The sequence below is a fragment of the Meleagris gallopavo genome, unplaced genomic scaffold (genome assembly GCF_905368555.1).
Source record: "Meleagris gallopavo unplaced genomic scaffold, MGAL_WU_HG_1.1 scaffold_5, whole genome shotgun sequence".
Taxonomy (NCBI): domain Eukaryota; kingdom Metazoa; phylum Chordata; class Aves; order Galliformes; family Phasianidae; genus Meleagris; species Meleagris gallopavo.
Window position 1 is genome coordinate 202,405 of NW_028147019.1, and position 23,232 is coordinate 225,636.

The 23,232-nt window shown below is 47.4% G+C and overlaps 3 protein-coding genes across 3 annotated transcripts; 2 read left to right on the top strand and 1 right to left on the bottom strand.

Annotated features, from left to right (window-relative positions):
* The first annotated feature begins 4,957 nt into the window (after positions 1-4,957).
* LOC100540568 (olfactory receptor 14J1-like) lies at positions 4,958-5,974 on the top strand. Its single transcript, XM_003214088.3, has one exon. It carries the CDS (start codon positions 4,982-4,984, stop codon positions 5,939-5,941), a length of 960 nt encoding a protein of 319 aa, XP_003214136.3. The 5' UTR covers positions 4,958-4,981; the 3' UTR covers positions 5,942-5,974.
* Positions 5,975-8,028: 2,054 nt separating this feature from the next.
* Positions 8,029-13,739, bottom strand: LOC146541999 (olfactory receptor 14A16-like). Its single transcript, XM_085215134.1, has 2 exons — positions 12,811-13,739; positions 8,029-8,188 (listed from the first exon to the last, which is right to left on the bottom strand). The coding sequence occupies exons 1-2, from the start codon at positions 13,737-13,739 to the stop codon at positions 8,029-8,031; spliced, it is 1,089 nt and encodes a 362-aa protein (XP_085071260.1).
* A 6,792-nt stretch (positions 13,740-20,531) lies between these two features.
* On the top strand, positions 20,532-22,932 carry LOC100538403 (olfactory receptor 14A16-like). The gene is made up of 2 exons (XM_085215143.1): positions 20,532-20,893; positions 21,947-22,932. Exon 2 carries the CDS (start codon positions 21,970-21,972, stop codon positions 22,930-22,932), a length of 963 nt encoding a protein of 320 aa, XP_085071269.1. The 5' UTR covers positions 20,532-20,893; positions 21,947-21,969.
* Positions 22,933-23,232: the final 300 nt, after the last annotated feature.

Consider the following 23,232-nt stretch of genomic DNA (forward strand, 5'->3'; position numbering starts at 1 on the left):
TCAAATATTCTTGTGTGTCCTCTCTTTATATGCTGAAAACACTCATATTTGAGGGGATCCTGTGTCTTCTATTTTATTTATTTTATTTTATTTTATTTTATTTCATTTCATTTCATTTCATTTCATTTCATTATTTATTTATTTATTTTCCCTAAAAGGACAATGTTTTCCAGAATTGTGTTTGCAGGACACAGATGCCTTCAGGCACAGGGACACAGACAGTGGTGCCAGTGCCAATGCCCTGTGACTAATGCCCAGCGTCCACTGCTGCTCTGCCCTGCTGCGTATCTGATGTCCCTCATCCTCCAGGTGTCTCCAGCTCTCCTAAATCAATGACCATGCTTCAGGGCATGTTTTCAGCAGGCCATCTGGACACATGCTCTTCCCACTGCTCTCCAGATTTCCCCAGCCCTTGCTCCTTGTTTGCTCAGATTCCTCCCAACTATCTGGCTGATCTCTCATCTTCAGGGAGATTATTGGAACCTGCTCCACCTCTCCAAATTTAGATGGACTCTTTTCTCAAGTCCTTAGCTGTCGTTCTATCTATCCCTTCCTATCTCTGTCTAACTCATTTCTTGTACAACTATTCCCTATGAAAGACCAACCCCATTAAATGCAGCTTGGACAAGGCATGCAGTTGATGACTGTGTTTTACTGTTCATTCAATTGCATCACGTTTCCTTCTGTCTGTCAGAAAAAAATAGAAATCTTTCCTTACCCATGTGCAGCTGGTTCTCTGAGGAATGCCAGGGGGAGTTATTTCAAAGGAGGTTTAACATTGAGCAGGTATCTGCAGAGGAGAAGAGTGATGTGAGGAAAAGTGAAGCAAGTCCCATGGGGCCAATGTGAGCAGAAATGGGGTGGGGAAGCTGAGGAGGACATTTGTCCACACAGTGACAGAGCAGAGCTCGCTAGGGGACATCCTGGGTCACTCTCCGTTGCCAAGAGCTGGTTTAAATTCTTGTTTGCACCTAACTACACAGAAATGAATAACTGGACTTTGCAAATACCTGTTTTTTCTCTCTCTTTTTAAGCAGTCTCCAGATACCTCTCCAGTCTGCTGTACAAGTTCTGAACTCCTGAAGAAGATGACAGGAAGGCACAAGGCACAGGAGGCCTCTTCAGGTTGTAATGGGCCCCAGTGGACATTTGCTGCTGAGTCCAACAACCTCCAGTGCACAGAGAAGATTGCATGAAGTGCTCCAGAAGACCAAGTCAGAAGGAACAGGGAAGTTTCTTGGAGTATTAATGGGCCCCACTGAGGGCCGTTCACAAGCAAGCTTCCCCAGGGACTTGTTAGAGCAGATAATTGGAAGCCATGATTACAGGCAGACCAAGGCCCTGGGATGGTGGCTGTGATGCTGAGAAAAGCCTCCTTTGTCTTGTGAAGCAGGAAGGCCAAGGCCTGATGCCCAGAGCCTTGGCAGGGAGATCGTGTCCCTCCTGCTGGCTCAGGGCCCTTCCTGGGGCAGTGGGATGGAGGTTTGTGTGATGTCAAATGAAAGAGCAGGGGACAGCAGCTGCCAGACTCTGCATGGGGTGCAAGGATGCCGTGAGGCCCAAGTCCCATGTGGGCAGTGTGTCTCATGCCAGGATGTGGGATGTGAGAAGGGCCCAGTCTGAACAAGCAGTCAATCCCACTGAAACTCTGAACTTGAGATCTCTCAGTGCTGGTGCCCTCCTTTGGACAGTCTTCCATGGTTTTATGTCCTTTATGTTCTGTGGTGCCCAGAAGTGCACCCAGTGCTCCTGGTGAAGGTGCAGCAGTGCAGAGCACAGAGGGACAATCCCTTTCCTCACCCAGCTGGCAATGCCGTGCTTAATGCACCCAGACAGTTGGCTTTCCTGGCTGCCTGGGCACACTGCTGACTCACGTTCCATTTGATGCTGACCAGGACCTCCAATCCCTTTCTGTCAGACTGCTCTAGAGTGTCCCATTCCCCAGTCAGTGAGTAGATCCAGGGTTGCTCCAACCCAAGTGCAGAATCAGACACTTTGTCTTGTTGTACTCCATGTGCATTTTATGCTTTCCCAGTTCTCAAACTTGTCCACATCTCTTTGAAAGTTTTCTCTACCCTCAGTAGAGAAAACAGCTCTACCTAATTTGGTTTCATCAGCAAATGTACTCAAAACATCTTCTAGTCCTGTATGCAAGTCATTGTGGAGAAGTAGCCCTCAAAGGGAGTCCTGGGGAACCCTGCTAGTGAACATCCACCAGCCTGATGGAACCCCATTTAATGTAACCCTTTAGAGCCAGACCCATTGGCCAACTACTCACCCAGCCCATCATGTTTCTGTCTAGCTATGTGCAGGAAAATTTGTCCAGAAGAATTATCTAAGAAAGAGTGTCTAAAGCTCCGCTGAAATCCTAATGGATAAACTCAACTGACTTCCTTTGGTCAACTAGATGTGTGACCTTGTCATAAAAGGACATAAAATTTAGTAAGATCTTCCCTTCATGAACTAGTGTTGGGTGTGACCAGTGACAGAATTGTCCTTCAGTAACTCCCAGTACCATTTTGCCCGTAATTATACCAGGGACTGAAGTGAGACTGACAGCTCTGTAATTGACATTGTCCTCTTTCTTGCTCTTTTCTAAACAAACTGGAACAACGTTTGGCAGTTTCCTGTCATCTGGGAACTGGCATGACCCTAGACTTCTTCTGATGTCATTCAAATGAGAGCCCAGAGCAAACTAATAAGGTGCCATCAGTGAACGAATGTAGATGTGTCACAGCTTTGTGATGCCCTGAACTCCAGAGTATGCCTCAGGTGGAGCAGAGAGGAATGTCTGGCTCTTCTGTTGTGAGCTCGTCCATTTGGTCAGCAGAATGACACCACATGCTCCATGGGGACAGGTGCAAAAGGCACAGTGGGTGCCCTAAGCACAGGGCTGTGGTGGCATTCAGGATGGCCAAGAAGACCTCCCTTCTGGCCCTCAGCTGATGCTCAGGAAGGAGGGGTCTGTCTCACAGATTTTTCACCACAGTTGACAAGCACCAGCACACAGCGAGGATCAGCCCAGGCACCTTGGTCATCACTGAGTGTCTGTGTGTGAGCAGTGCAGTCCCTGATGAATAAGGACCAAGGACTGAGATGAGGGGCTCACACACAGACACCTCCTTGTGCACATCTGACCTCAAATAAGAGAAATTCAGGCTTCCGTGATTTTTCTGAGGAACTGATCCCATTTCAGCCCCACGGTTTGCATCAGCGGATGAGATGAATAACACTAGGGCTAGGATGGGATGGTCTGATAGTAATAGGACAAAGAGAAATGGCTTTAAATTTAAAAGGGGAGATTTAGGTTAGCTGTTAGGGAGACACTGAGCCATTGATGACCACCCTCTGTCTTGTGGCCTTTCAACCAGTTCCTTATCCATCGAGTTGTCTACCCATCAAGTCCACATCCCTCTAATTTGGAGATAAGGACGTGTTGGGGGTCCATGTCAAAGGCCTTGCTCAAGTCCAGATAATGGATGACGGTTTGTCTCTTGGTCATCGTCTTTTAGTAGAATAACGGTGCTTCTGGAATCCAGTGGACATGCTGATTAACTGAGCTGACTTGGAAATACGTTCTGCAGTGATGACACTGCAGCTTTGCAGGAGCAGTCAGCTCAGGAGAAGCATGGGTATCTCCAGGGAGAGAAGGAAATCACATCCTCAGCTGCTGTGCTGGGCCAGGCTCCTGGGACACAGGGAGCTTATAGAAGTGGGCAGCACTGCAGGGAGACAGCTGTGTCCTGGAGCAACTCCTGTGCCCCGTGCAGCAGGGCAGTGGGTATGATCTGCAGGAGACAGGGAGAGCAAAGAAGGAAGAGTTTACAGGCTGTGTGGCACATTAGCAGGCTGTGAGCTCACTGGAGGAGGATTGCTCACAAAGTAAGTCTCTGGCTGCAGGCAATGTAGCAGCTTTTACTGCAGGGATCACTAAATCTGGGACATCCCACTGCAGGTCAAGATGTAAACACTCATTGTTTCTTTATCCAGCAGCTCCAGCTGAGGGCTTCTGTGCTGCAGCATGAGAGCACAGCCCTGAGGGCTGCGTGTGCCAGGACGGCTGCAGGCTGTGCAGCCGGGGCTGCAGCCGGGTGCCCAGGGCTGTCGTGCAGAGCAGGTCCCTGCTGTGGCCCAGGGGCTGTGTGCCGGGGCAGGGACTCTGCCGCCTGCCAGGCTCAGCACTCAGCTGCCCGGGGAGCTGCCCAGGGCGCTGCGGGGAGACGTGTGGGGGGAAGGAGCCCCCCGGCACGGCAGGACAGGGCAGGGCAGGGCAGGGCAGGGCAGGGCAGGGCAGGGCAGGGGCCTTCTGCTGCCACAGCTGCTGCCTGGTGCAGGGGGATCACAGCTACACTGCACCCCAGGGTGTTTCCAAGGGCACTTTGCAAGAGGAGAGACAAGGCAGGGATTTTTCATTTCGTGTTCATAGGGATGAGGAAAGTGTTGGGGGTAGGAATCTGAAAGGAGATGTGAAATATGAGCACACTGCTGAGAATCCTGAACTGAACGTTTCTCAGTCTGCTGTTATGCGAACAATCTCCTAAACTTTCTTTCAACCTCTCGTCTTCCAAAGGACAGCACCAGTTGAAATTGTCATTGTTTTCCACAGACATGAATAATGCACTTATCCCACAAACAGGCAGCTTTCTTTAAGCAAAATTTAAGAACTCAGAGGTAGGGAAGGGCACTCTGAGTGCAGACAGGATAAAGATATGAGACATGGAAATTGCTCATGGGAGGAAAATACCTGGGCAGCTGAGATGTGACATTAGAAAATGAGAGGAAAATTAGAGCTCCTTAAGCTCCTCCTTCTTAAGGGATGGTGAAACTCATGAAAATAAAGTCAAGTTATGGAGTTAAAAGAACATTTTCCATAGAGAAAGAAATATTTCTGTAGTATAGCAAGAGGAGTGTCTGTGTGAATGATTTTAACTCATCATTATCTTCTGCACTGTGCACAGGACTCCATGCCCAGAGGCAGCAGATGCCCAACAGCAGCTCCATCAGCGAGTTCCTCCTGCTGGCGTTGGCAGACACGCGGCAGCTGCAGCTCCTGCACTTCTGGCTCTTGCTGGGCATCTACCTGGCTGCCCTCCTGGGCAACGGCCTCATCAGCACAGCCGTAGCCTGCCACCACCGCCTGCACAGCCCCATGGACTTCTTCCTGCTCAACCTCGCCCTCCTTGACCTGGGCTGCATCTCCACCACTCTCCCCAAAGCCATGGCCAATGCCCTCTGGGACACCAGGGACATCTCCTGCGCAGGATGTGCTGCTCAGGTCTTTTTCTTTTTCTTTTTGTTTTCAGCAGAGTATTGCATTCTCACCATCATGTCCTATGACCGCTACGTTGCCATCTGCAAGCCCCTGCACTACGGGACCTTGATGGACAGCAGAGCTTGTGCCACCATGGCAGCAGCTGCCTGGGGCACTGGGGTTCTCTATTCCCTGCTGCACACTGCCAACACATTTTCACTGCCTCTCTGCCACGGCAATTATGTGGGTCAATTCTTCTGTGAAATCCCTCAGATCCTCAAGCTCTCCTGCTCACAGTCCTACCTCAGAGAAATTTGGCTTCTTGTGATCAGTGCCTCTTTAGCCTTTGGGTGTTTTGTATTCATTGTTGTGTCCTATGTGCAGATCTTTAGGGCCGTGCTGAGGATGCCCTCTGAGCAGGGACGGCACAAAGCCTTCTCCACGTGCCTCCCTCACCTGGCTGTGGTCTCCCTCTTTCTCAGCACTGGTATATCTGCCAATCTGAGGCCGCCCTCTCTTTCCTCCCCCTCTCTGGACCTGGTGGTGTCATTTCTGTACTCAGTGGTGCCACCAACACTGAACCCCCTCATCTACAGCATGAGGAACCAGGAGCTCAAGGATGCAGTGAGGAAAATGATGTCATGGTCATATTTCAGCAGGCATAAACTTCTCACCTGTCTCTACAAATGACTCCCACTCTGTCCCATAACACACCTATAACATGTTTTTTAATGTTTATATTAAGTAATTATATTTATAGGTACATTTTTCTTTGTGATACATATATATATCTGTGTGTAATTATCATTAGAGGTTATTATGTTTCTGTACATCTGTTACAATTCCTTTCACTTCTAGTGAGGCATCACCCTGCTTTCTTTCTCCTGGAGCCCAGACGAATTCTTGGTCACTGCTGACTTCCTAAATTAACTCTGCATTCCAGTTAGTTATTTCTCTTCTTGTTGTCAGACCCAGTCTGTTGTGTCACTCCAGCTCAGGTAATGATTCACTTCTGAATGCTTTGGTCATTTGCAGAACTCCAGACCATTCCAGTAACAGCTCTCTGCATCCCAAAGTGAAGGCTGCTAAGTTACAGATGCACACATATCTACCAGGTGCCAGTTGTAAGCAAAGAAACAATCAAACTCCATAACCACGGAGTAGTTCTAAAGCAGGTGTGTTTAATCAGGGCTGTGCACACGCCGCATGCAGCGGAGATATTTCTGCCTAACTTCCATACCGGAAGGCAAGAAATGCACGTACTTACAGAGCAGCCTGCTTACATATGCATTAGATGTCCAAAACAGAGGCTGCTTTATTACACTGAGTCCCAACAATGATTGATGTTGCCCTTTCTCCCCTCTCCCCACCGAGTCTCTGTTATTTTCCACATACACTCTTTGCGATGAAACTCGTTGTGTTCTCTTCTTGAGCTTGGCTTAGGATGGAGGACACTTGGCTGGTTCTGGTTGGTCATCTCATCGAGCACAGCTCCGTTCAACAACCTGCTGCTGCTTTGTTAATTTGTGGTGTTCCTGTCTGAGCCTGCTATTTGGGAAAACGGGAGACCCGTTGCCTGCACTCAGTCTGTAGAACAGCATCTGTTATTGGCAGCGAGAGCCTGGCTGAGCAAGGTCAAATCTGCAGCTGCCGATTCAGCACCCCATGAAGGCACCTAACTTTGAACCAAACTTACTTTGTTAATTTAGGAAACCTGGAGTAAAGTGTGAGCAAACCCAGAGAAAAGTGTGAGTACACTCAGTGTACAGTGTGAGTAAACTCAAAGTAAAGTGTGAATAAAACCCAGAATATAGTGTTAGTAAATATGGAGCAAATTTTGAGTAAAATCCAGAGTAAAGTGTGAGTATACCCTGAGTAAATTTTGAGTAGATCTGGAGTATAGAGTGAGAAAACGCTAAGGTTTGAGTAAGCCTGAAGTAAAGTGTGAATAAACCCAGAGAAAGGGATAGTAAACGTAAAAGAAAGAGTAAGTAAATGTAGATGAAAAGAAAGAATAGACTGGGAGAAATTTGTGAGTAAAACTCGAGTAAAATGTGAGTAAAACCTGGTGTGAATGGCAGGTAAAACCCTCAGTAAAGTGCGTATGTACGCAGAGTAAATTGTGAGTAAATCTGGAAACAAGTGTGTGTACAAACTGGAGTAAGCTGTGGGAAAACACAGAGTCAAGTGTAAGTGCACCCAGAGAAAAGTAAGAGTGAACCTAGAGAAAACTGTGTGGTAACCCAAAATAATTTGTGAGTAAAATGCAAAAGAAAGATTGTGTCAAACTGGAATAAAGCATGAGTAAACGTGAAGCAAAGTGTGAGTAAACCTGGATTAGAGGGTGAGTGAAAGATTGAGTAAAGCATGAGTAAACCTTGGGTAAAGAATGAGTAAATTCAAATTAAACTATGAGTACACCTTGAGTAGAGTATAAGTAAACCAAGAGTAAAGGGTGAGTAAAAGCAAGATTAAAGTATGAGTGACCTCAAAGGAAAATGTGATTAAACTTGGAGTATGTTGAGAGTACATCCAGAGTAAAGTGTGAACAAACACTCATCAAAATATAAGTAAACCTGAAGTAAAGCATGAATAAACCTGTACTAATAGTAAAGAGAAGATTGGAGAAGATTGTGAATACAACCAGAGCAGAGTGTGACTAAAACCTGGGGAAAAGTCAGAGTAAAGCAAGAGTAAAGTATCAATAAACCCAGAGTAAAGTGTGAGGTAAACCCAGAGTAAAGGTTGAGTACACACAGAGTAGAGGGCGAGTACACCTAGAATGAAGTGTGTGTCAACACAATGTGAAGTGTGTGTAAACATGGAGTAAAGTCTGGGTAAAACCCTGTGAGAGGTAGATTGTGTTTTTGCAGTGGAAATTTCCAGTCACAACAAAAGCTGCTGAACAGAGTGAGGTTGAGACTGGGGCATTCCAACCTGGGTACAATTGGCACAGGCACGAGGTAAGGAAATTATATAGGGTAGGGAAGAGTCTGGAACAGGACAGAAAGAGTGCACTGATTTTTGATAACATTGTCCTCCTATTGCCATAAAAGTACAGAACGTAACAAAAAACAAAGGGTTGGTATCAGACATGGCATGGAAATGTTAGGTAGCACCAGCATCAGGAGATTGTGAGCCTGAGATGCTCAACCAAAGAGAGCCAGGAGAAGCTTTGCCTGTGTTGGATCCAGGGTATATAACGGAAAGGATTTCACTGACTAGCTGTCCAATTTCTCCCTTGTCAGTGGGGGATGTGCGCCCATTATTGCAATAATGAATAAAATGCCCTTCACAGAGATCTTGGCCTGATTACAATTTTTTACCCTGAGCGTGTTTCTCTCCCTCTCAATTCACATTGAGTTTTCTCTTAATTTTCTGTGGGTTTTCCTCACTCACTACTCTCTGTTTTATAAAGTCTACACATCTAGGTTTTTTTACATTTTACTGCAGAGTTTACTCACACTTTACTTGGGATTTACTCACACTTTACTCTGGGTGCACCCACAGCCTACTCAGGTTTGTTCATACTCTGGGTTTTACTGGCCGTGTTTACACAGACTTTATTCAGGGTTTGTGAACACATTTCTCCAGGTTTTCTCACATTATACTTTGGGTTACCTCACTCTTTACTCCAAGTTACACTTCACTTACTCTTCACTCTGGGTTAACTTATACTTTACATTGTTTATTTATCACACTTTACACCAAGTTTACACATTATTTACTCTGTGTTTACTCATAGTTTCCTTTGGGTTTGCTCAGACCTGTCACCGGGTTTTACTCAGACTTTACTCCAGATTTACTCATACTTTACTGCAAGTTTACTCAAACTTTTATCCAGGTTTTACTCACACCTTCATGTTTTACTCACAGTTTACTTCCTTCGCTCTAAAGTTATTCAAGCTTTATTCTTTTCACCATGTTTGACTCACACTGTACAACTGCTATACTCACACTCTATTCCGTGAGTACGCACACCTTACTTCAAGACTTATTCACACTTTACTCTGGGTCAACACACATTTTACTTCTGGTTACCTCACACTTTACGCCTGATTTACACATTATTTACTCTGGGTTTACTCATACTTTACTTTGGGTGTACACAGACCTCTCACAGGGTTTTACTCACACTTTAGCCCATGTTTACTAATACTTTACACTGGGTTTACTCACACTTTATTTCACATTTACTCACACTTTACTCCAGGTGTACTTACACTCGACTTCGGGTGTAGTCACACTTTGTCCGGGTTTTACTCACACTTGAGTCCAGGTTTACTCATACTTTACTGCAAGTTTACTCTCAGGTTTTACTCACACCATACTCCAGGTGTATTCTCACCTTCATGTTTTACTCGCAGTTTACTTCCTCCATTCAAGAGTTATTCAAGCTTTATTCTTTTCTCCTGGTTTTACTCACACTGCACAACTGCTGTACTCACACTCTATTCCGTGAGTACGCACACCTTACTTCAAGATTTATCCACACTTTACACTGGGTCTACACACACTTTACTTCTGGTTACCTCACACTTTACTCTTGGTTTATTGATACTTTACTCCTGCTTTATTCTGTCTTCTCTCCAGGTTTTATTCACATTCTACTCTGGGAATATTCACAGTCTTTTCCAGGTTTACTCACTCTTCTCTCTGGGTTTACTCACCACATACTCCGAGTTTAATCACACTTCCCTTTGAGGTCACTCACCCTTTACTCTGGCTTTTACTCACCCTATTCTCTGGGTGTTCTTAAACTCGACTGCAGGAGTGTTCATATGTTACTTCAATTTTACTCATTCTTTACTCCAGGTTTACTCATACCTTCCATTGGGTTTTACTCACACTTTACTCCAGATTTACACACACTTTACTCCATTTTTGACTCACACTTTACTCAAGATTTACTAACACTTTACTCAGTCTTTTACTCACCCTCTACTCCAAATTTACTCCAACTTTATTTCAGATTTTACTCACACGTTATTTTGGGTTACCTCACACTTTACTCTGGGTTTACTTCCTACTGACTCTGTGTGTGCCCACACCTTACTCAGGGTTTTACTTGCAATTCACTCTGGGTTTTACTCACTCTTTACTCAAGTTTTACTCACACATTACCCTGGGTTTATTCTTATTTTTCTCTTGGTTTTAATCACAATTAGCACTGATTTTACACACACTTTGCTCCAGTCTTTCCCAACCTGAGTGATTCTACAATTCTATGATTCTACATGGATGTATTTATAGTCATAACTATTATACATTTCCTTTTATCTCTCTTAGTACAGAGCTTCATTTCTACCCACGCGTTGTGCTCTGTTCTTTCCAAGTTCTCTTACCCATCCCAGTAGGAAGGGGCAGTGCACAAAGCTCTGAGTGGTGCTGAGCCACCTGCCGGTTTAAACCACCACAGTCATTTTGGTGCCTGATGTGGGGCTGCAATGGCTGTCACCTCTGGGGGCTGGATTAGGGTTTTTATTTTGTGGTGCTGTTTGGCCTTGGCTTACATCATGATAAAATTGTCAGCTGACAAACTGAAGTTTTGTGCGCATTCAGCTCTGCAGTCAGTATTGGGTTGTGGAAGTAATATTGTTGATGTTAGTTAATTACACCCTTGGCTTTGTGTCTTCAGAGAGCCCGGCAGGAAGGAGATAAGGGAGGACGCTTTCCAGCAGTCCCTCAGCCTCCCCTTCACTTCCCCTTCTTTCCCTAGAGTTTGAGAGCTAGTTACAATAGCTCCCGAGAATTTTGACTGTGCCTGAGATGTTCAAACCAGCGTGCTCCCATTACTACATGTCGTCAATGTGTCTCAGCTTATGTTTCAGATTAAACGATTATTCATGAAGATAACAGCAGATCTGTCCAGAGCAAGTTATCACAGGGCTTTGTGGCAGTTGGATGTGGGATGGTCTGGGCAGGAGCCCTGGAGGGGTGGGCACTCCCAGGGGTTTGGAACTTCATCTCCGAGCACCTTCAGAATCCTGAGAAACTGGTAGAATACTTGGGGAAGGTCTGCTGTCGCCCTGGGAATCCTAAAGAAGCACAAATCACTGCAGTGTGTCAGGGCCTGGCCCACACTACTGAGCTGTGTTCAGCACTCTTCAGCATCCTCAAGGGGAAGAGAGCTGGATCTGCTGACAGTGCTGCAGCCTCTCCAATTGCTGGTCGTGACGCCTGCAGCAGTTCCAATTCTTGCTATAGGTCCCAGCTGATTGCTCCAAGCTTTGTGAAAGACCCCACTGTCACTCCTATCCTCATGATGAACCCTGTGGTCACTCCTGTTACAGCTTCTGTAGCTGTTCCAAGAACTGTGATGAGAAAAGGAAAAGAATTCCCCCCACGGGAGGTGCACTGTGCCAAGAGGTACAGCCCTGTGGTCGCTCCAACTCCCAGGACAAGCCCTGCGGTTGCCCCAACCCCAATATGTATACATATACATTGGTACCTTTGCAAAAATGTTTGCAACTGCATATATGATATATATCATAGAATCATAGAATCATAGACTGGTCTGGGTTGAAAAGGACCACCATGATCATCCAGTTTCAACTCCCCTGCTATGTGCAGGGTCACCAAACACTAAACCAGGCTGCCCAAAGCAACATCCAGCCTGGCCTTGAAAGCATCCAGGGAGGGGGAATCCACAGCCACTTTGGGCAAAAGGTGAATATATACTGTATATATCATAAATGGAGAAATACATATGTCAAAATTATTATCCTTTTCTTTTTCTCTGTCTTACTAAATGATATTATCTCAACCCACAGATTGGATTTTGTGGTTTTATTTCAGTTTTCTTCCCTCTTCCACTGGGAAGGGGGGCAGTGAGCGAACAACTGTGTGCTGCTGAACCACCTTCCATGTTAAACCACAATACTGCCCTGAGTCCAGAACAGATCAACTTGGGACTCTGAAACTGCCCCCATGCCTCAGTGAAGAGCACCAGAAGAGCTCGAGATCTTCTCAGGGAGCAGCTCCTGAGGTCTATTCCTTACAGCAGCTTTGGAAGAGGCCTCCAGTTCTCTGGTCCTGCTCTGATGAGCCCCTCCTGTTATGGTGGTGCCAGCAAGGAGACCACTGTGACACAGCGGTTCATATTGCTGACTACTGACTGCAGCCCCGGAGTGCTGCTGTAGAGACAACAGCACTGTTGTGAGAAACACAGGACCTTCAGGTCTGCACAAATGCAAGGATGTGAGAGCAGTGTGGCAGTGTAAAGAGCCCAGGAATGAAAACAGTGTGTTGTACAGCTCTCTGTGGCTGTTCCTTCCCCAGATCCAGACAAGGTAGGGAGAGAGAAGAGCTAAGGAACAGTATTTTTTGCAAGGTTTTATAGTGTCTTTTAATCTATTTGGTGAATCTGTTTCCATATTTACATGAGGTCTTGCTGAGAGTAAACGGAAAGCAGACGGGTAAGAAGAAGTGGAATAAATTGCAATGCTTTTTCCAAGATTATTGTATTGCACTTACACAAACAGACAAAAAGTCATACATACATAAAATATAAAGAACGTTCACAGGGAACAATGTGAGGAAGTCGTGCACATTCTTGCAGCTGGGATATTGCATGTTGTAACACTTTGTTGAGGGCATGCTTGATCTCCTTGTTCCTCATGCTGTAGATCATAGGGTTCAGTGTTGGAGGAATGACCGAGTAGAGAATTGCCACCACCAGATCCAGGAATGGGGAGGAAATGGAGAAGGGCTTCAGGTGGGCAAACACCACAGTGCTGAGAAACAAGGAGACCATGGCCAGGTGAGGGAGGCACGTGGAGAAGGCTTTGTGCCGTCCCTGCTCAGAGGGCATCCTCAGCACGGCCCTGAAGATCTGCACATAAGAGAACAGAATGAAAGCAAAACACCCAAAAAACACAAGTGCACTAAGCACAATAAGTCCAAATTCCCTGAGATAGGATTTTGAGCAGGAGAGCTTGAGGATCTGGGCAATTTCACAGAAGAACTGATCCACAGCATTGCCTTGGCAGAGAGGCAGTGAAAATGTATTGGCAGTGTGCAGCAGAGCATTCAGAACCCCAGTGGCCCAGGCAGCTGCTGCCATGGTGGCACAAGCTCTGCTGTCCATCAAGGTCCCGTAGTGCAGGGGCTTGCAGATGGCAACGTAGCGGTCATAGGACATGATGGTGAGAATGCAATTCCCCGCTGAAAACAAAAAGAAAAAGAAAAAGACCTGTGCAGCACATCCTGCATAGGAGATGTGCCTGGTGTCCCAGAGGGCATTGGCCATGGCTTTGGGGAGAGTGGTGGAGATGCAGCCCAGGTCGAGGAGGGTGAGGTTGAGCAGGAAGAAGTCCATGGGGCTGTGCAGGCGGTGGTGGCAGGCTACGGCTGTGCTGATGAGGCCGTTGCCCAGGAGGGCAGCCAGGTAGATGCCCAGCAAGAGCCAGAAGTGCAGGAGCTGCAGCTGCCGCGTGTCTGCCAACGCCAGCAGGAGGAACTCGCTGATGGAGCTGCTGTTGGCCATTTGCTGCCTCTTGGCACCAGGACCTGTTCAAAGAGTAAAACAGTCAAGGAGAAGTCTTTCTATGTGACGAGTGTTCATTCAGCTCCATTATGTGATCCACATTTTTTGAGGTTGAGTTTGCCATGAGGGACTCTGCACTTTTTATCTTGACGATGCAGACTTGCCCCTATGGGTACATGGGCAAACGTGGCGATGCTGTGGGGTCAGGCATTCTTTTCAGAATGTATCAGATAAAATCACTTCTGAGGCAGAAGTGCTGATCAGCATCTGAACCTTAATGCCAAAAATATGTGGATCAAACCTAGAAGTTCTAGGGATCGCTTTTTCCTACTAATTCTCCTCCTGCTCACCATGCCTAAGAAGTGTTTGCTGAAGTCTGAACAGCTGTAAGACCTGAGAGGCAAAGGGATGCACTGCTGCTTAGGGCAGGGTAAGGTGAGCTGACTGGGTTTCTTTCCAATTGCTCTGAGCTTGATTGCTTTGCAGATGTAAGACAATTGCATTCCCCTCAAATTCTGAAGTCTGACCCAGCTCAGAAAACAGGAGTCCACTGCCCATCACTGTGTATTCACCCATTCTTGATGTACTTCAGCACTGCCTCATCACCACACATCTTGCAAATGACACCTCACACTGATTTCACCAACCCTACAGCATTTGCATATTGCATCTCTCTGCTTCTTCCCTGCACTTTGATCTCCTGACTAGGGGAAAAAATTTCATCCTGAAGGTCAGCTCACAGCTCTGAAGGACACCTCAGGGAGATGTGTCCTCATGATGGCATCTCATTAAGGGAAAGCCAGCTCCTTCCCAGCCTCACAGACTGCCCACAGCCCCAGGCAGTCGCTGTGCACTGCAGAGGGTGATGGACACGTGCCTGAGAGGAAAAATGCACTTAAGGGTTCTCTCTTGATGTGCCCTCAGGGCTGTGCACTGATGCTGCAGCAGGGAAGCCCTCAGCTGGAACAGCTCTTATTCCATGATAAAGAAACACAGAGTGTATGCAGCCTGATCTGCACTGGGATGTGCCAGACTTGGTGACCCCTCTTGGGAAAGTGTTTGCATTACCTAGAGTGAGAGACTTACGGTGTCAGTGGCTGAAAGCAAAGCTCCTGCAGTGAGGTCGCAGCCTGCTCACACCCCACACATCCTGTACTCCCTCTCTCCTTTCTCTTCCATCTTCATGTCACCTGCAGAACGTGCCCCTGGTACTGATGCACAGCACACGGGAGCTGCTCTTAGTCACAGCTGTCTCTCTGCAGCACTGCCCACTTGTAGGAGCTCCCTGTGTCCCAGGAGCCCGGCCAATACAAGCAGCAGAGGATGTCATTTCTATCCTCCCCACTGATTTCCCCTGAGATGTCCCTGGGTCTCCATGGCCAACAGCTCCTGAAAGATAACAGCGTCATGACTGTACTCTGCAATCGGCTGAATTAACCACCAATGTCGAGTGGACAGTGACCAACTCTGGAAATGGGAAACAGGGGACCCCAAAATAATTGAAAACAGCAGCAACGATCTGAGGAGAAACAAACTGATTTACTAAATATTGTATCAGAATGCAAGATAACACGATACAATACAGTACAATATAATTGGAATTGAAGCTAATAAAACAAATATAATGCGACAGAGTATCTGAAAGCTGTAGGCCTTACGCTAGTGCTGAGGCAATGCGTGCAGTCGGGATGAGCAGAAGGGAGGAGAAACTGGTGGTCGAAAAGAGAGAGGTCAAAGGACCAACCAAGGGTTTACATCTGTTCCCCCCGAGCAGAAATAACAAAAACACAGCAAACAGTCTGCTGTGGAATGTAGTTCTTCTTTTCTGGGACAGGTGCCTGGAACTGGAGCATTAGCACTTTAACTCCCAGTGCACTACATAATGTTCTGATGTGGAATATCAGTAACCAAAAATCATAAAACCCTGACAATTAGCTATACAGCCAGGCTAAATCCAGTGATGCTTCCCAATTACGATGTTTTCTTATGTGTTTTTACGTTATTGAGAACAACAATGTACAATGAGACAGAAATCTTTGTAGAGTTGCAGGCCTGAGTTCTTCTTTGGACCACGGGGACACGGTTAAATGGCTTCCACAACTGGAGTGTAGCACAAAGGGAAAACAGAGTCTTTACAATGGATGGTTGAGGAGACAAGGAAGGGCAGCTGCGCTCTGTGAGAGTGCACTGAGCTCTTCCTGGGGATGGCAGAGCAGCCAGGTCACAGTGAACGGAAAAGGCAAACAGAGGTCAATCCCAAACACAGAAAGGAAGCGTGCAGGAAGTGAAAACAAGAAATCACCTGGCAGCAATGAAGAGACTTTGTCCAGCGTACCTGCTGAGATGAGTATAGGAGTGTTAGATTCAACTACAATTGAGTGTGCCCAGGCATATCACAGACAAGAAGGGCTTGTAGAAATATGTAGGTGACAAAAGGAAGGCTAGGGGGAATGTGGGCCCAGCATAGAATGGGGCAGGGAACCTGGTGAGACAGGACATGGAAAAGTCTCTGATACTCATTTCTTTCCTGACCTCACTGTTTATCAGTTAGTCTGGGCTTCTTGGAATCCCAGGTGCCAGAGACAGGTGGGAAATGTTGGTGCAAGGCAGATGTGCAGTTGGTGAAAGAGGAGGTGATCCGGGAATACCTAAGCACACAGGATCCCGTGTTGGAAGAGGCTGACAAGTATTGTAGGATTTTAGAGTGGTTTGGGTTGGAAGGACCCTAAAGACCCTGCATTTGCACCTCCCTTGCTGTGTGCAGGGCTGTCACACAGTAGATCAGGATGCCTGGGGCCCTGGACATCTTGAACATCTCCAGGGGTGGGGCAGCCCCATCTTCTCTGGGCTGCCTGTTCCAGACCAGCTCCATGCCTCACATCATGATCCATGGAATGTTAGAAATTCCTTCCAAATGTTTAATGTAAAACTCTCTTTCAGTTTATTATCATTCATCCTTGTTCTATTCTTCAGAAATGATGTAAGAAGTCAGTCTCCATCTTTTTTATTTGAACAAGACCACAGCTAGGAGATATACAGAAGGCATTGTCCAGAGTAGTGCCTCCACATTTCAGATCCCCAATACAAGGAAGATGACTGCAAGTGGGAGTTGATAAAAATATGTTAACACTTTCCAACTTCAAATATTCTCATGTGTCCTCTCTTTATATGCTGAAAACACTCATATTTGAGGGGATACTGTGTCTTCTATTTTATTTATTTCATTTCATTTCATTTCATTTCATTTCATTTCATTTCATTATTTATTTATTTATTTTCCCTAAAAGGACAATGTTTTCCAGAACTGTGTTTGCACAGGACACAGATGCCTTCAGGCACAGGGACACAGACAGTGGTGCCAGTGCCAATGCCCTGTGACTAATGCCCAGCGTCCACCGCTGCTCTGCCCTGCTGCGTATCTGATGTCCCTCATCCTCCAGGTGTCTCCAGCTCTCCTAAATCAATGACCATGCTTCAGGGCATGTTTGCAGCAGGCCATCTGGACACATGCTCTTCCCACTGCTCTCCAGATTTCCCCATTCCTTGCTCCTTGTTTGCTCAGATTCCTCCCAACTATCTGGCTGATCTCTCATCTTCAGGGAGATTATTGGAACCTGCTCCACCTCTCCAAATTTTGATGGACTCTTTTCTCAAGTCCTTAGCTGTCATTCTATCTATCCCTTCCTATCTCTGTCTAACTCATTTCTTGTACAACTATTCCCTATGAAAGACCAACCCCATTAAATGCAGCTTGGACAAGGCATGCAGTTGATGACTGTGTTTTACTGTTCATTCAATTGCATCACGTTTCCTTCTGACTGTTAGAAAAAAAAAGAAATCATTCCTTGCCCATGTGCAGCTGGTTCTCTGAGGAATGCCAGGGGGAGTTATTTCAAAGGAGGTTTAACATTGAGCAGGTATCTGCAGAGGAGAAGAGTGATGTGAGGAAAAGTGAAGCAAGTCCCATGGGGCCAATGTGAGCAGAAATGGGGTGGGGAAGCTGAGGAGGACATTTGTCCACACAGTGACAGAGCAGAGCTCGCTAGGGGACATCCTGGGTCACTATCAGTTGCCAAGTGCTGGTTTAAATTCTTGTTTGCACCTAACTACACAGAAATGAATAACTGGACTTTGCAAATACCTGTTTTTTCTCTCTCTTTTTAAGCAGTCTCCAGATACCTCTCCAGTTTGCTGTACAAGTTCTGAACACCTGAAGAAGACGACAGGAAGGCACAAGGCACAGGAGGGCTCTTCAGGTTGTAATGGGCCCCAGGGGGCATTTGCTGCTGAGTCCATCAACCTCCAGTGCTGACAGAAGTTTGCATGAAGTGCTCCAGAAGACCAAGTCAGAAGGAACAGTGAAGTTTCTTGGAGTATTAATGGGCCCCACTGAGGGCCGTTCACAAGCAAGCTTCCCCAGGGACTTGTTAGAGCAGATAATTGGAAGCCATGATTACAGGCAGACCAAGGCCCTGGGATGGTGGCTGTGATGCAGAGAAAAGCCTCCTTTGTCTTGTGAAGCAGGAAGGCCAAGGCCTGATGCCCAGAGCCTTGGCAGGGAGATCGTGTCCCTCCTGCTGGCTCAGGGCCCTTCCTGGGGCAGTGGGATGGAGGTTTGTGTGATGTCAAATGAAGGAGAAGGGGACAGCAGCTGCCAGACTCTGCATGGGGTGCAAGGATGCCATGAGGCCCAAGTCCCATGTGGGCAGTGTGTCTCATGCCAGGATGTGGGATGTGAGAAGGGCCCAGTCTGAACAAGCAGTCAATCCCAGTGAAACTCTGAACATCAGATCTCTCAGTTCTGGTGCCCTCCTTTGGACAGTCTCCCATAGTTTTATGTCCTTTATGTTCTGTGGTGCCCAGAAGTGCACCCAGTGCTCCTGGTGTAGGTGTGGCAGTGCAGAGCACAGAGGGACAATCCTTTCCTTCAACAGCTGGCAATGCCGTGCTTAATGCACCCAGACAGTTGGCTTTCCTGGCTGCCTGGGCACACTGCTGACTCACGTTCCATTTGATGTTGACCAGTACCCCCAATCCCTTTCAGTAGGACTGCTCTCCAGTGTCCCATATCCAGTCAGTGTGTACGTCTAGGGTTGCCCCTACCCAGGTGCAGAGTCAGGCACTTGTTCTTGTTATACTTCAGCTGCATTTTGTGCTTACCCAGTTCTCTAGCTTGAGCTCACCTCTCTGCAAGTCCTCTCCACCCTCAATGGAGGCAACAGCTCCTCCCTATTTGGTACCATCAGCAATCTTATTTAAAACATCTTCTAGCCCTACATGCACGTCATTCACAAAAGCATTCAGGAGAAGTGGTCTTCAAATGGAGCCCTGGGGGACCCTGCTAGTGGCCATCTGCGAGCCTGATAGAACCCCATTTGAAATAACCCTCTGAGTCTGACCCACTGGCCAACTGCTCACCCATCACATTATATTTCTGTATAGCAATATGCAGGACATTTTGTCCAGATGAATTCTGTGAGATACAGCATCAAAAGCTCTACTGAAATCCTCAAGGATAACATCAGATGGCTTCCCTAGTTCATCTAGATATGTGACCTTGTCACGAAGTTAAACAGGACTTCCCTTCATGAACTTGTGTTGGCTCTGCCAATGACAGAATTGTCCTTCAGGTACTCTTTAATAATTCCCAGTATCATTTTTTTCCGTAATGTTGCCAGACACAGAAGTGAGACTGACAGGTCCATAACAGCCTAGATTATCTTGCTTGTTCTTATTGAAAACTGGAGCAACAATTGCCACCTTCCTGTCAACTGGGAACCGGCATGGCCCAAGACTTCTTCTGATTCACATGAGAGCCCAGAGCAAGCCAAGTGTCATCAGTAAACGAATGTAGATGTGCCACAGCTTCGTCATGCCTTGAACTCCAGAGTATGCCACAGATGGAGCAGAGAGGAAGGTCTGGCTCTTCTGTTGTGAGCTCATCCATTTGGTCAGCAGAATGACACCACATGCTGCATGGGGACAGGTGCAAAAGGCACAGTGGGTGCCCTAAGCACAGGGCTGTGGTGGCATTCAGGATGGCCAAGAAGACCTCCCTTCTGGCCCTCAGCTGATGCTCAGGAAGGAGGGGTCTGTCTCACAGATTTTCCACCACAGTTGACAAGCACCAGCACACAGCCAGGATCAGCCCAGGCACCTTGGTCATCACTGAGTGTCTGTGTGTGCGCAGTGCAGTCCCTGTTGAACCCAGACCAAGGATTGAGATGAGAGGCTCACATACAGCCACCTCACTGTGCACATCTGAACTCAGCTAAGAGGACTCCCAGCTCCCACGGTTCTGTGAGAAACTGATTCCATTTCAGCCCCAGGGTTTCCATCAGTGGATGAGACGCCTACTTTTACGGCTAGGATGTGAAGGTCTCATAGTAATTGGACAAATTGTAATGGCATTTAAATTGTGTTAGAAAGATATTTTTTACACACAGGCACTGGAAAATGATACCAAAAGAGGCTGTGGATGACCCAACCCTGGATGCATTCAAGGTCAGAATGGATTGGATGCTGGACAGCCTGATCTGGTAGTTGGCAACCCAGTCCTTCGCTAGGGGCTTGGAAGTAGGTGACTTTTGAAGTCCCCTCCAACCTGAGCCATGCTGTGATTCTGTAATGTCATGACTGCACTGCCTCAGCTGAAACACTGCCCTATACAGGGGAAGCCAATTCCTCCCCTTTCTTTGTCCATGTGTCATTTTTCTTACAGGTCATGAGCAGCGGTTTCCAGATTTGTCATTAGTTTCTCTTGTGGTCAAATTTCTTCTTGCAGGAACAACCGCGCTTCTGGAATCCAGTTTGTTGATGAATTGAGCTGGCTTTGAAATACGTTCTGTAGTCATGACCCTCATGCCTTGGAAGAGCTGTCAGCTCAGGAGAAACATGGATATCTCCAGGGAGAGAAGGAAATCACAACCTCAGCTGCTGAGCTAGTCTGGTCTCCTGGGACACAAAGAGCTCATACAAGTGGGCAGCTCTGTAGAGAGACAGGTGTATGCAGGAGCAGTCCCTGTGCAGCACTCAGCAGAGCTGGGGACATGATCTGCAGGTGATAGGGACAGGAGAAAGAGAGCTTATGGCAGTGCGGCACATTAGCAGGCTGTGAGCTCACTGAAGGAGCATTTCACACAGCCCATGACAAGGTAAGTCTCTGGCTGCAGGCTACATTGTGGCTGTTATTGTAGGATAACTGTATTTGGGACATCCTATTGCAAGTCAGGATGCATAAACTCCATTACATTATCATGGAAAAAGACTTGCTCCAGCTGAGGGCTTCTGTGCTGCAGCATGAGAGCACAGCCCTGAGGGCTGCGTGTGCCAGGACGGCTGCAGGCTGTGCAGCCGGGGCTGCAGCCGGGTGCCCAGGGCTGTCGTGCAGAGCAGGTCCCTGCTGTGGCCCAGGGGCTGTGTGCCGGGGCAGGGACTCTGCCGCCTGCCAGGCTCAGCACTCAGCTGCCCGGGGAGCTGCCCAGGGCGCTGCGGGGAGACGTGTGGGGGGAAGGAGCCCCCCGGCACAGAAGGGCACGGCAGGGCAGGGCAGGGCAGGGCAGGGCAGGGGCCTTCTGCTGCCACAGCTGCTGCCTGGGGCAGGGGGCTCACAGCTACTCTGCTCCACAGGCTGTTTCTAAGGGCAGGAGGAGAAGCAAGGCAGGGATTTTCCTTTTCCTGTTTTCAGGGAAAGGGAAAGTATTGAAGGTAAAACCTAAAAGGGGCTGTCAACTTTGAACACAGCTCTGAGACTCCTGAATTGTCCTTTCCTCAATCACTTGCATTGTGAACTGTCACACGCAATGTGCTTTCTGCCTCTCCTTTCTTGAAGGATGGAACCAATTGAAATTATCGTTGTTTTCAGCAGACACTGATAATGCACAAATCCTGCAACCAGGCAGCTTTCTCTAAAAGAAATTGAAGTGCACAGAGGTTGGTGTTGGATGCTCTAAGAGCAGTTGCGGTAAAGATATAAGACATAGAAATAGATGAAAATATCCAGAATGGAGTAAGATTAGAAAATAAGAGGAAGTCAAAAGCTCCTTAATCTTCTTTTTCTTATGGAATGCTGAACTACATGAAATTGAGTTCAAGTAATGGAGCTAAATGAACATTTTCCCAGCAGAAATAAAATGTTTTATAGTATAGCAGGGAGAGTGACTCTGAGAATGTTCTTGCCTTGTCATTATCTTCTGCACTCTGCACAGGACTCCATGCCCAGGACCTGCAGATGCCCAACAGCAGCTCCATCAGCGAGTTCCTCCTGCTGGCGTTGGCAGACACACGGCAGCTGCAGCTCCTGCACTTCTGGCTCTTGCTGGGCATCTACCTGGCTGCCCTCCTGGGCAACGGCCTCATCAGCACAGCCGTAGCCTGCCACCACCGCCTGCACAGCCCCATGTACTTCTTCCTGTTCAACCTCGCCCTCCTCGACCTGGGCTGCATCTCCACCACTCTCCCCAAAGCCATGGCCAATGCCCTCTGGGACACCAGGGACATCTCCTATGCTGGATGTGTTGCCCAGGTCTTCTTCTTTTTGTTTTTGTTTTCAGCAGAGTATTGCATTCTCACCATCATGTCCTATGACCGCTACGTTGCCATCTGCAAGCCCCTGCACTACGGGACCTTGATGGACAGCAGAGCTTGTGCCACCATGGCAGCAGCTGCCTGGGCCACTGGGGTTCTCTTTGCTCTGCTGCATACTGCCAACACATTTTCTCAGCCTCTCTGCCAAGGCAATGCTGTGGATCAGTTCTTCTGTGAAATCCCTCAGATCCTCAAGCTCTCCTGCTCAGAATTAGACTACCTCTGGGAAATTGGATTTATTATAGTTAGTGTTCTTGCTATACTTGGGTGTTTTATATTCATTGTTGTGTCCTATGTGCAGATCTTCAGGGCCGTGCTGAGGATGCCCTCTGAGCAGGGACGGCACAAAGCCTTCTCCACATGCCTCCCTCACCTGGCTGTGGTCTCCCTCTTTGTCACCACTGACTTTCTGGCCTACCTGAAGCCCTCCTCCATCTCCTCAACATCCCTGGATCTGGTGGTTTCATTTCTGTACTCTGTGGTGCCTCCAACACTGAATCCTCTCATCTACAGTATGCGGAACCAGGAGCTCAAGGATGCAGTGAGGAAAATGATGTCATGGACAAATATCAGCAGGGGTCGTCTTCTCATCTGTCTGAATAAATGACTCACAGTTTTTTCTGTAACATGCCTGTTTTATCATAGAATCATAGAATGGCCCATATTGAAAAGAACCACAATGATCACCTGGTTTCAACCCCCCTGCCTCAGGCACGGTTGCCCATCACCTAACCAGGCTGCCCAGAGCCACATCCAGCCTGGCCTTGAATGCCTCCCAGGATGGGGCATCCACAACCTCCTTGGGCAACCTGTTCCAGCGCACCACCACCCTCTGGGTGAAAAACTTCCTTTTAATATCTAACCTAAACCTCCCCAGTCTCAGTTTAATACCATTCCCCCTTGTCCT